The following is a 13,809-nucleotide window of genomic DNA, read 5'->3' as shown; positions in this document are numbered from 1 at the left end:
GAGGCCACGTCTGGAGTGCTGTGTCCAGTTCTGGGCCCCCCGTTACAGAAAGGGTGTGGGGGCAAGTTGGAGAGAGTCCAGAAAAGGGCAGTGAAAATGGCACAGGGGCCGGGGGACATGATTTATGAGGAGAGGCTATGGGAACTGGGTTTATTTAGTTTGGAGTAGAGAAGACTGAGAGGGGATTTAATAGCAGCCTTTACCAGAAGGGAGGGCCAAAGAGGACGGAGCTGGACTGTTCTCAGTGGTGGCAGATGACTGAACAAAGAGCAATGGTCTCAAGTTGCAGCAAGGGAAGTTCAGGTTAGATATTAGGAAGAATTTTCTCACTAGGAGGGTAGTAAAGCACTGGAACAGGTTACTCAGAGAGGTGGTGCAATCTCCATCCTTGGAGGTTTTTAAGACCCAGGTAGACAAAGCCCTGCTTGGGATGATCTAGATGGGGCTGGATCTGCTTTGAGCAGGGGGTTGGACTAGATGATCTCCTGAGATCCCTTCGAACCCCAATTTTCTATGATTCTATGATAGTTCCTGTGTTGATTTGTGAAGAATTAGCATTGAACACAGGTTATCAGCTGTACTCTTTAAATAATAGGATAACCAGAAACACTGTGGGACTCTCAAATAGAGCGTAAAGATGTTTCTCGGAGTTAAAGATGATGCCTGAGAGTTCAACTCAGAGCCTCTGCTTGGTTCGGTGGAAAAGCTAAACTTGCATATTAAAACTGTGCCTACCACGGCAGCGACAGCTGTTCTGGGGAAGGGCCCCTGTTCTGTAGAGAAAATGGCAGTGATGTTTCACAGTGTAAAGCAGAGCGTGGCAACGCAAGTCCAGGTCACAGCCTGTCCACGAGCATTGGTGCATGGTGCAGCCGACAAGGACAGGCTTTCAGGAGGCTTCCAACGCTGCGGCAGACACTTTCTGGCTGTGAAACAGTACCCCAACACAAAGAGGATTACAAATCGTGGGGAGGAAAGCAAGCAGTTTTCCCCACAACTGTGCTCTCCTGCTCAGCGCAACTGGTGACCACAAGAGCCACATCTAGATGAGTGCTCTGGTTGTGGCGCAAGTGCCCACATCCCTTGGGCTGGGTGGATTCAGCAGCGGTGCAGCCTCCTGCCTTAGTAAGGGAGGGCATGTTGCTACCGTTGCCCTTCCTCCACTGTGCTAGGAGCCAGGGGAGAGGAGAAAGCTGTGCAGACATCTAGTAACCCCTTTGTACAGCAGATGCCCATAGCCTGGGGCAGGGGATGGTGGTCGACCTTCATCTGCAGGTTTGGATAGCGGCCGGGGCAGGGGACCACGTTCTCTAGTGGAGCTGCCCTGCGAGTTGCAGCAGTGAATAACAAGGTACTGGCGCACTGGCTGCAAGCGAGCCCCTGCAAACTTTCTTCCTTGCACTGGTAGCAAGCAGGCAAGGACAACGAGTCTGCCCAAGGTTGTGCTGCTGCTTTTGAAGTAAGAAAGTTACCTTCATTTGCTGATAATGCTCTCCTAAATTCCTCTTGCCAGAGCGCTTCAATACAACAGGGGTGTTGGAGAGGCAGCAGCAGGGAAGGCTGCTTCTCAGGAGAGTGGCGAAGCAGGAAACGAGTTTTAAATCACCTTCCAACACGCAACTCAGAGCTCATCCCACAGCAGCTCCAGAGAGGTGCTTCATAAAAACCTCGGACCCCGCGGGGATCCAAAAATCACCCTGTGCTCTCTGGCTGGAGTGCAGGCAAGAGGCCCCGGGGCCCCGGTTACCAAGTAAAGACTGATAAAACTGCAGCACTTTAGTCTCACCTGAGCTCTTTGCTCCACTCAAGACCCAGAGGAGATCTTTGCTCTCTGTGCTATAAAACCTTTTGTAACAGATCATGGTCTGAAGGCTCATTGCTTTTCAGGCCAGACCACATGAGGGACTGTGGCACCAAATCCATATAGCTTTCAGGTGTCTGGTTAATGTGATGAAATCCAAAAACCTCTAGGATAGTGATCTCCAACCTTTTTAGGGTGAAGATCACTTTTTGGAACCAAAGGTCACCCCAGGATCTACTGCCTCCCCCCACCCACTGCCCCACCCCTGGACCACGGGGTGGCCCAGACCTGGCCGGACCGGGGCTGACCCCACGAGTCCCTGCTGAGCTGATCTGCGCCTGCATGTGGCCGGCTCCAGCGGGATTTGAGGTGCAGAGATGTGGAGGGATCCCCCACATCCCTGGAGGAGCCCCCCTGGGCTCCAATCCTCCCACCACCTAGCCAGGCTGGGGCCCCACTTACCTTCCCCTGCTCCTGGCTGGGCTGCACAGTCAGCCACTTACCATGGAGGCCTCAATCTGGCCCCCACCCCTTCTCTCCTCCAGATTGACCTGCTGGGGCTGGGGGTGGTGGGTGTGCTCATGCATGCATACCCAGCTGCTCCCCCAGCCCAGGATCTACCAAGAGAGGCTCTGGGATCTACCTTTAGATGGGGATCCCCAGGTTGGTGACCACTGTTCCAGGAGGTGCTGAAGCTTTTAACACAGAGAATAGCAATAGGTATCTCAGAGCAGGATCCAGCACAGCCATCCAAGGCCTGCCCAATCAACCATGACCCTTGCAGCTGCGCAGCCTAGACTCACCAGGTGAACCGTGGGTCCAAGGGAGCAGCAGAGACTAGGAGGCCGAAGAGCGGATGCGATACAAGCAGTAAGGAGAGGAAGATATGTAGGGATTGATTGAAAAGTTAGAAAAGTTTAGCTCGAGCTGCACCTTCATGTTTATCACAGCCTGGGAAGATGCTGTTCCTTAGTACCGCGGGCAGCAGGCTGGTTGCGTGGGGCAGGCCTCGTTCCTTGCCAAAGCCTTCCACCCCCTAGTCCTGGCGACCACATGCTACACAAGAAGTGCCAGCAGGTCCCTTTGTATGGCAAGAGGGATTGGATGGCTTCCTGTTCTTCAGCAAGAAAAATGAACTGCTTAATAGGCTGACCACAGTCTGCAGCAGCTCAAAAAAAACCCAATGATCTGCTGCACTTTTCTTTTGGCACGTATTCCCCTCACCCCCCAGATTTGAGAGAGAATTTCAGTCAAGCTCCTCTTAAGGGTTTCAGCTGCTGTTTCGGGCAACCTTGGTTACATAGTTGCACAATTGGGGTTTGTCAAAAACCTTGCTCTGACATGCCAGGAGGGTCCCCCTGCCCCCATGCAATGGTTATGAATTTAGGGCACACAGCTGAAGGAGGAGTGAGGGGCAGAAGGTCATATTATCATAGGAAGTTAAGGGTGGAGGTCACATCTCATCCACCCCCTGCTCAAAGCAGGACCAGCCCCAACTAGATCACCCCACAAATTGTGGGGAGAAGTGGACACACCAGAGGGCAGGGAACAGCTGCAAGCAGACCTGGACAGGTTAGACAAGTGGGTAGAAAACAACAGAATGCAGTTCAACAAGGAGAAATGCAAAGTGCTGCACCTAGGGAGGAAAAATGTCCAGCATACCTACTGCCTAGGAAACGACCTGCTGGGTGGCACAGAAGTGGAAAGGGATCTTGGAGTCCTAGTGGACTCCAAGATGAACATGAGTCGGCAGTGTGACAAAGCCATCAGAAAAGCCAATGGCACTTTACCGTGCATCAGCAGATGCATGACAAATAGATGCAAGGAGGTGATACTTCCCCTCTATCGGGCGCTGGTCAGACCGCAGTTGGAGTACTGCATGCAATTCTGGGCACCGCACTTCAAGAGGGATGCGGATAACCTGGAGAGGGTCCAGAGAAGGGCCAGTCTTATGGTTAAGGGCTTGCAGACCAAGCCCTACGAGGAGAGACTGGGGCACCTGGACCTCTTCAGCCTCCGCAAGAGCAGGTTGAGAGGCGACCTTGTGGCTGCCTTTAAGTTCATCACGGGGGCACAGAAGGGAATTGGTGAGGCTTTACTCACCAAGGCGCCCCTGGGGGTTACAAGAAATAATGGCCACAAGCTAGCAGAGAACAGATTTAGACTGGGCATTAGGAAGAACTTCTTCACAGTTTGCGTGGCCAAGGTCTGGAATGGGCTCCCAAGGGAGGTGGTGCTCTCCCCTACCCTGGGGGTCTTCAAGAGGAGGTTAGACGAGTATCTAGCTGGGGTCATCTAGACCCAGCACTCTTTCCTGCTTATGCAGGGGGTTGGACTTGATGATCTATTGAGGTCCCTTCCAGCCCTAACATCTATGAATCTATGAATCCCTGCCAAGGCTTTGTCTACCCAGGTCTTAAATACCTCCAAGGATGGAGAGTTCCCCACCTCTCTGGGTAACCTGTTCCAGTATTTTACTACCATCCTAGTGTGAAAATTCTTCCTAATATCTAACCTAGACTTCCCTTGCTGCAACTTGAGATCACTGTACCTTGTTCTGTCATCTGCCACCCATGAGAACAGTCCAGCTCCATCCTCTTTTGAACTCCCTTCAGGAAGTTGAAGGCTGCTGTTAAATCCTGCACCAAGTCTTTTGTTCTGCAGACTAAATAAGCCCAGTTCCCTTAGCCTTTCCTCATAAGTCATGACCCCCAGCACCCAAACTATTTTTTTGCCCTCCACTGGACTCTCTCCAATTTCTCCATATAGTTTCTGTAGTGGGGGGCCCAAAACTGAACACAGGACTCCAGATGTGGCCTCATCAGTGCTGAAGAGGAGAATAATCACTTCCCTTGACCTACTACCAACACCTACCAATGCAGCCCAGGATGCCATTAGCCTTCTTGGCAACAAGGGCACTCTGCTGGCCCGTATTTGGTTTATTGTCCACTGTGACCCCCAGGTCCTCTTTGGCAGAGCTGTTGCCCAGCCAGTCAGCCCCCAGCCTGTACTGGTGCATGGACTTGCTCCATCCTAAGTGGATGACTTCACACTTGGCCTTGTTGAACCTTGGCCTAGCCCTCCAATTTGTCTAGGTCACTCTGAACCCATGACCTACCCTCCAGCATATCTACTACTACCCCCTCCTCCCCCCAAGCTTGGTGTCTATAAACTTGCTGCAAACTATGCCACCTTCCAGGTCAGTGACAAAGATATTGAACAAAACCAGTCCCAGGATTCACCCCTGGGGCACTCCACTTGATACCAGCTGCCAACTAGACATCAAGCCATTGATTACTATCCTTTAAGCCCAATGCTCCAGTCAGTTATCTATCCATCTTACAGCCCATTCATTCAGCTTGTACTTCCTTAGTTTGCCTGAGACAGTGTTGTGGGAGACCATATCAAAAGCCTTGCTAAAGATCAAGCAAGGTTCTTTGGATAGACGTGATTTTTTTTTTTCTTTTTCATTAGACCAACTGAGTAGTTGAAAAAAAAAAAAAAAAAAAAAGTTCTTAGCAAGATTTTGGGCAAAGTCACCCTTCATGAGGCAGAGGGAGTCTCTGCTGAGACTGATGAGACTTCCTATGCCTGGCAAAGGGTGACTGAGCCTGAAACCTTGCTAAGAACTTTTTTCCAACTACTCAGTTGGTCTAATAAAAAATCATGTCTGTCTACCTAAAGAACATTATCCGTCTATGCCCTTAGACCAACATGGCTACCACCAAAAACCCTTGCTAAAAAAATCAAGGTACACCACATCCACAGAGACTGTCATCTCATCGTAGAAGGCAACCAGGCAGGTCCAAATTAAAGTCAGAGAAAAGCTGCAAATCCACCTCTTCTTGGAAATCCTGATCCCCTCAATTGCTTCCCTTGTAAGGACAGTTCAATTTATACCACATGTACTTGCTAAGCTCCCTTTATCCAAATCAGGCATCTGTGCACTTCTATTAATGTTTCAGTTCTAGCAGTTTTTGTCCAGTGAACCCGAGTAATACTTTCCTAGCTTCCCCAAACCCTCCTCTAAGTGTACCAACTTTGAACCTTGTTGCTGAACAAGCTGCATTTTGCTGTACTCAGAGTACAGGTCATGGCAGTCCAGGGTGGGGTGGGGCAGCACATAACTCCAGTCCAAGCATTTTTTGTAGTACAGATAACCAAGCCTAGCTAGCATAAGGCGTTAAATACATGCTGAAGGTCAGCATCCTAGAAAAATAGATGCAATTCCCATTAACTTGCATTAGAGTTGTGTAAGCATTGGTAAGATTAAAAAAACTAAACAACATATACCACCTCTCCCCAGGTTTTATGATTTTTGATGCAACATGAAAAGGCTTAAGGGAGCCTGGACAATGCTGCCGTTGAGCTCTGCCAACACACAGTGCTCTTTGCAGGTGAAGATGGGAAGATGCTGTGTCCTGGATGTGAGGGCAGACAAGGGACTGCATCCTACTCAACTTCACTTGGGGAATTTGCTGGCCAAGCAGTTTAACCTCCATCTCAGTTCACCCATTTTTTAGAATGGTGATAACACTCCCCAACATCAGTGCTACTGGGAAGGTTAACATGATTTTTAATACTTCGGTCATAAGCAGCTAGAAATGCCAATACGTACAACACAGCCAGTGGAGAAGTCCCATGGCTCCCATGCGTTTGGATAACGTGACTTCTGCATAGCCAGGAAAAGGGTAGGATGCCACATACGGTGAAGAATCAAGCTCACGCAAGCTCTGCCATTAGATAATGGGCACTGAATATTGGAAGCTAAAAATGGGAGAGGAGCAGCAAGTGGAAAAGTCTCTACATACCCTGTTCACTCTTCCCTTCAGCCTCTGCTCTCTACCAGTGACATGGGATACTAGGCTCAACACTCTTACAGTCTAACCCAGTAAATGGCAATTCTTATGGATTAGATGGAACGGGAAAGGGGGAAAGGTGTTCATTTAGGGGAGCAGGAAAAAAAAAAAAGTGAGCACGACTTAAAATGCTGCCTTGCATCACTACTGCTCCTAGGACAAGTCTACCAGACTACATACACACTTTTGGTGCTGCATGAGTCATTTCCAACTATACTGCACCATAGCATTGGTGTCACAATTTGTAGTGTCTCATGTAGATGTGCCCCTAGGTATTGAGAGGGGCTGAAGAACCCTTATGGTCATGAGCAGGAGCATGTGCTCTTCTACCCTTCCCTCAAGAACTTGTCTTGGGTATCAGAAGAGGCTAGGGTTCCCCAACACGCTCCTGCCTCCCTGCAGTACAGCAGCAGAAGCATGCCAGGCAGTAGTTACAACATAGTGTTTTACTGGAAGCTATATAAAAACATTTGATTGCAATACATCACCTGCCTATACTATAGGTACTCAACTGAGGGACTGGCTCAGAGCAAGCGCTGTACAAGGTAGCCAGAGAAAAAGCATAAATTATAGAAGAGTTCACTCGTCTTGGAAAACAGCTGTGCTCGAGATGCAGGATGAAGACACAAGACATTGCAAAGTTACAAATTTATTTTTTTTGAAATAAATACAAATACTTCATTAAGAAACTTTTCTGGATAGACTTTACACAGTAGCTTTATTCTCTCTTTAAAAATTTGCCTGTTCCTCCTAACAAGCCATTATGGAAATTCTGCACAAGTGTTAGTTAAATGTGAAGTAACCTAAACTGCATTCTTCTGAACATGGAGAGCAACCCAAAATATTTAAGTGTATTAAAGTATTACCACTTGCTATTTAATTGCTCAGTATCTGAATTTTCATGTCTATGTAATAATCGTGATGTAGCAAACGCATATCAAAGCAAGTGAAAACCTGTCCAAATACAGGAATGGAAGGAAAAAAAAAAAAGAGTGAAGAACATCCAACAACTAGGAATAAAACAGTGGGTAGTCGATAGGTACCAAACCCACTAGCTTCCAAAAGAACATAACCTGAGAGCTATCAGTAGGTTATGTTAAGAGATGCAGAATCAGCACATCACTAGATTTACAGTCATTAACCACTAGATTTCTCAGTTACAGTGTTGCCCCTTCCACCACTTTGTGGAACGTACTTTTGAGCACCAGTAAATCCTAATCAGAAATTTAAAAAAAAAAACCCTATAGTAATTAGTGGCTGTGGAATGTACAGTAATTACAAGCCATCCCACAGTTGTTCATCTTCCTGGATCTAGAACAGCTGGAACTGGCTTTGTTCACAGAATTATTACACTTCTGCTAGACAAAAACCCCTTCAAACTGTAAAGATTAAAAACAAAAAAAACCCACATGAAGTGGTAATCCAGCTGCTTCCAACAACTATTCATTGCCGTTGTGCAGTTGCTCCAGGTATTATAAGCAAGCCAACCCTCTGTCACATCATCCAAGATCCCACCAAAAAGGAAGTGCTACTTGACTTACAAAAATTAAACCTTGTTAAGCAGGTTTTTAGGTACTAAAAGGGGGAAAGAGTGGAACTAAATCTCAAAGTAAAAAGTGAAATACAAAAAAAAAAAAAAAAAAAAAAAAAAAAAAATTTAGAAAGATTTAGCTTCCCTTGAAGTCACATTAAGTTGCCTATTGTTGTAGCATATTGTTGTACTTAGGAAAAAGATGGGCTTGGAATACTAATGAATTAGAAGGCCTATAAAATGCACAATGCAGTTGAGTTATTCAGTGATTGGAAATTAAACTATATACAATGTGTTAACTCCAGCTTCAACATGAGGCTGTGACTAAGCCACCCATAATGCATTGATTTTCTCATTGATATTTAAAAAAAAAAAAACAAAAAACCTGTGCCACCAACTGGGTCAGTTTATTCAGAGTAAATGAGACATGGAAAGCAGGAGCACATCTGCTTCCAATATTTGTTTAAGGAGGAGATTTGGTGAAACGGGAATTTACCATGTTTACAGCCATGTGAATTTTTGGCAAATATCCTTTAGAATTTGGCATCAGTTGGAGGAGGGCACAATAGCAGCAACCATCTATTAAAATAAAGATCTAGCAATTGAGATGCTTACTTTCTTTGGTCCCCATCAAACTCTAAAACAGTTCATCTCACAGAACAGCCTGAGATTAATGCCAGTTACGTTTTGCAATGCACAGTGGGCAGCCATTGAAGTTTAACTTTTCCAACTACAACCAGGTTTTTTTTCTTTTAAAAACTGTATTTAACAGGAGACTTCCATGGACTTGGGGCTGGATTGTTCAGCGTTGTTTGCAGAGTTAGGAGTGAGCTCAATGCGTGTGTCTGTGTGAGAACGGTTCCTGGTGCCCTCGCCAGTGTGAGATCTGCTTCTTGTTCCCTCCCCAGTATGGGATCTGCTCCTCTGTCCTTCCAAAGAGGTCACACTGGAGCCAGATGCTGTACGGGATCTCATGAGTCTGGTCATGCTGGCTGAAGGCACTGAAAGCAGAGTGCTGTGTTAATGACTTCCTTCAAAGCAATTCAAGGTGCTTGAAAGCAAATCTAGGCTTTTAATTCAGCACTGATAACGACATGAAGCTTGTCCCTGACCACCCAATGCACATTTGCTTTATGCAAAGGGTGCACCCTTCAGCAGGTGTGAGAGTTTGTAGGGTTGGTTCTTTCAGAAACCTGCAGTGCTGTGCAACTACCAGGTACATATGAATAAAGGAATACACACTGCACAAATGGGACAGACCATACTTGAGAATGCCCCCCCATCCTCCCCACACTGCCCCAACCCCAAACACAGTAATCACAACTGGTTAAAGCAGACTGGGCTATTAGCTTAATTAACTGTTATTTCAGCAGTTCTGATTTGCATGCCACATTTGCTTTTATAAACCTTCTCACAAATTATAGTAAGCCCTGAAACGCATGGAGTCTAACCAGATTCAGATACCACAGATAATAAACACTATCTTGTAAATAATGTGCACTAGCTTTACTGCCAACTCAAGCATTCACAGAAGGTTTAGTTTCCTCCTCCATTTTCTATATTCAATTTAAATAGCCATGCTGTAGGGAATGAAATATGCACATCATACAATAGTATGTACAATTTTGCATGCACATTTATAACTGGGTACACAGAAACAGGCAGCAATACACCTGCTTGGCACTTGTACAGACAAACCAGATGCCTGCAAGTGTCATACATGTTCCAGCAGGCAGGTGAAGTGACCCATATCTTCATGCTCAGCTTGAAGGTCAAGCTTTGCAAGTGCAGGTTTGAGTAATGTGAGATCACTTCTCCAGCCCTTGAGGTAAGAAAGCTGAGGACAGAAAGGGGATCACATAGCATTGCTGGAGAATTCTTGCCTGAACTATTTAAAAGTCCATGCCTGGAACTTACTAGAGGACAAACCAGGTCTGTATTAAATGTAGTTGCACAAGGGAATTATTACATGTCTTTGGCTGGAATTGGATGGGTTTTAGAGCACTTTGCAAACATGTCTCTGGATAACCCTAGTCATTTTTTTTTTTTTTTTTACGGAAGAGTGAGGCCAACTAATTTCAATAAACAGCAGGATAGTCTAAGACACAAACCATGTGCTATCTTGCCAAGACACACATCATTAACCATAACCACCACACAGAGACATAGTAAAAAAAAATGTGATAAGAAAACCACATTATACCAGATATCATCATGTGCCAATACATGTGAGTGCTAACATCAGCAGAAAAACTGTTTTCAAAGCTCCCCACACTACTCTGCTATTCTAACTCAATCCAGGTCTGCAAGCCCTTCCTTCAAGCACTATATACCCTCATGCAAAATACAAGCTAGTGGTAAAAGAAGAGGGTAGATGTTTTATAAACCACAGGGTGACCCTAGAAATTTAAAAATTCACAATAGATTTCTTTGTTAGCTTGTTCTGCTTCTTAGCTGCAGCTAATCTTTCTATTTCAATAAGGAAATATACTTACTATAGCCCATTCCTTGGACAAAATATTTGAAAGCTTCTGCAAGCTTTGCAGGCTGTAATAGGAAATAAAAAAAAAAGTTAAAAAAGTAAGAGTTATCGAATTAGCCACACTACAGTATGTTTTGTATAGACCAGGGGTTTTCAGCCTTTTTTGTTGGTGTACCCCTGGTGGCCAGTTGAGAAGCAGGGAGTCCCCTGGCAGCTGGTTGAAAAGCGGGGGTGGGGGGGGCGTGCCCTGACAGCCAGTCGACAAGAAAAAACAGAAGTGCCAGCGACTTCTCCATGGCGTTGCCACGTACCCCCTGGGGCCTTCCAAAGTACCCCCAGGGGTATGTGTACCCCCAGCTGACAACCTCTGGTATAGACCTTGGGTTTTACTCAAAGCATCTGAAGTATGTCTATTTTACTTGAGTAACTTCCCCCAATAACACTAGTTTTGCATTAAGATTAGTGCACCCCACTTATTACTGCAGTCAATTGGTTAACTAAAAGGTCAAGTGGACTGGGTCAGACCCAAAATTTACTGGAAGGGTCACTAATAGAAGGCCCAAGTTAGAGCTAGTCTCACAAGAAGTGAAGAACAATATAGGGATCAGTAATTTGTGCGACCACCTCTGACTAGTTGTAGTTTTGCCTCCATTTGCTGCACAGTTCATTTGCCACCCCAAAAAGAAACAGGCAAATAACTGGCCATGTTTAAGCATAATTCAACAGATGCACTGAAAACAGTGATAAAAGCTAGAGGTGCTATGATTGCAAGAGAACAGTTTTACTGCTTTGCCCAAGAGCATATGACTCAAGCAACAAATAAGTGAGAGGGTATTATTGAAGTTATGCCAAGGACACCTCCCCATAATGTAGGGCAAAGTCTTCCTCCACCCCTACTCTTCAAACTAAACTTTTTGGACACAATCTCTTCACACTATTATCAGGCTTTTCTCATCACACACACTCTTTATCTATTCAGAGTTGTGCTAAAATAACACTCCAATTGCCTGAATCCCAGTTTCTTCAAACTATAATAAAATACTTAGGACCCTGTTCCTCCCACCCACTTGGCTCATAATAAAGTTAAAAGGTATATCCTAAAAGTGAATTTATGGGTCAGCCTCTTCAATGAAGCACTGCTAGAGAATTTACATCTTAACATGTCTGAGGATTTACACCATAACAGGCTTAAAAAATTCCAGCTCATTCTGCTAGGCCAGATCAATGCATGTAAAAAAAAAAAACCCAGGCTAGTTATTTTCTGCTCCCATCTTTCTGATCAGAAGTATAAATAGCACAGAACTAAATGGTTTTAAAATGCCGGCACAGAAGTGGTAATCCCTGTTAGTTTGGCAGATGAACATAAGATAATGCTTCTACACTGCCACCTTCCAATCCTTACACATTTAAGACTTAATTAGTGAAAATAATGTCCCTTTCTAATCTTAATTTTGTGCTTGGTTGGTCTTTAAAAGGAAGAGATCAGATGACTGAGTGACATCACTATTCATGAATCAAACCAGCCACTTGGCTAATTTTCAGGAATAGCGAGTAGCCTTCAAAAGAGGGCCTGTCATGTTCTGATATGCCACAAAAATAGCACCAGTTAAAGTTAGCCTTCAATAAAATCATACCTGGGAAACTTGAGGAAAGCCACCGCAATCCGCCATCTACAAGAAGATTAAAAAAAAGGTTTAGGAGAATTCACTTCTGTATTTGGGTATTATAATAGAGTTACTGTGCATCTGACCTATACAAGTACTTCAGAGAGAAATTTCTATCCACTGTACAACTGTGAAACCTTGAACTGTGTGAAAACCTTAAGGAACTGTGTGAAGCCTTCTTGTCAAAAGGCATCCAAAAGCTAGGTCTGGAGCATGGGCATTACAATCCTGTGCTCAGACCCTGCCCATCAAAACCAGTAGTTATACAAGCTAATTAAATGGGGGAGTGGGGGGAGAAAGTGAGGTAAGCTGCAAATTTGGAAGTTTTTACAAAGGAAAACAATTGCTGAATGCGTTAGCTACAGATTTTGATTTTTAGCTCTATACAAGATTTCAAAACGTGACTGGGCACTGAAAAAGAAGATGGCAAACAACCTCTGCAACCACTGCACTTCTGCTATCTGGATCCTACCACATAAAAGGGTGTAAGTTAAAGAGAGCATCAGTGGAGAGGATGGAAGACTCCAGCAGCAGGTCCAATTGCCAAGGGAAGCAGAGGAAGCCAGTTACTAGAAAGGCTAAGCGCACATAAAAGTTTTGAAGCATTTCATTATTCTTGTCTGTCCACCCTTCAAAGGCAACCCAACAAAAACAGTCCAATAAGCATTACAAACTAGCACAGTCAGGTTACGAACTACAGGAAGTCCACAGCCCTACCTAAAATTATCTGACTGTAGAACAACCTCTTTACTTTCTAGGCAAGCAGCTAACATAACTCATAGCCTCAGCGTCAGTGAAGGTTGGTTATGCAAGGCGTTTTCCAGCTGGCCAAGGGCTGGGAACGCCAACTTTTACATGAAGCAATTTTTGGAATCCAGCCACATAACTCATTAACATTCAAACTGGGCAAAACACACGCGCTTTGAGCTGCCACCGCTTTACAACACTCAGCTTTTTTAATTGTATCTTATTATGTGGTACAGTAAACATTTGCGTGCGTTCCAGTAGACTCCCAGTCAGATTAGTCTGGCTCACTGAATTTTAAAAACTTAACAAGATGAAGGAGATGTGCTACACAGTGATTTAGGATCCAACCCTCCTCCCAGAAGACTCTTGACAACTTGGAAACCCTCTACAACACAATTTCAGAAATCAGGATATCCGCAAGAAAGTAATGTATTACAAAGGAGGTCAGGTGTAGGACAACATATGAAAAGCAGATCATTTGCTGTCTTGTTAGATTGCTTTATTGTGGGATGTGGAAACAGAAGGGAAGGAAAAAAAAGATTTGTCTCAAAAATTCACTGAAGGGTTTCTACAAATAATTAGTATCCGCTGCATCAGTTGCAAAGGGTTCCAGTCAGGATTCAGTTATACTTGGAAGCTAGACTCTACTCCTGTAAGATGCTTTTCATTTCTATTCAATTCCTAATGAAATTGGTAACTGTTAGCAATGAATCTGGTTTCAACTA

General features: G+C 44.9%; 1 protein-coding gene across 1 annotated transcript in view; it reads right to left on the bottom strand.

Annotated features, from left to right (window-relative positions):
• Window positions 1-7,293: 7,293 nt before the first annotated feature.
• The window catches only part of NDRG1 (N-myc downstream regulated 1), a 44,456-nt gene continuing 37,940 nt past the window's right edge, over window positions 7,294-13,809 (bottom strand). The window contains exons 14-16 of the mRNA XM_006276526.4: window positions 12,308-12,343; window positions 10,687-10,738; window positions 7,294-9,192 (exon numbers count right to left, since the gene is read on the bottom strand). Of these exons, the coding sequence (XP_006276588.1) occupies window positions 8,957-9,192; window positions 10,687-10,738; window positions 12,308-12,343 (324 nt within the window). The 3' untranslated portion in view covers window positions 7,294-8,956. The remainder of the gene's footprint in view (window positions 9,193-10,686; window positions 10,739-12,307; window positions 12,344-13,809) is intronic.

The sequence above is a fragment of the Alligator mississippiensis genome, chromosome 3, assembly GCF_030867095.1.
Source record: "Alligator mississippiensis isolate rAllMis1 chromosome 3, rAllMis1, whole genome shotgun sequence".
Classification (NCBI taxonomy): Eukaryota; Metazoa; Chordata; order Crocodylia; family Alligatoridae; genus Alligator; species Alligator mississippiensis.
The sequence above is the reverse complement of the archived record's forward strand: the minus strand, read 5'-3'. Positions and strand labels throughout refer to the sequence as shown.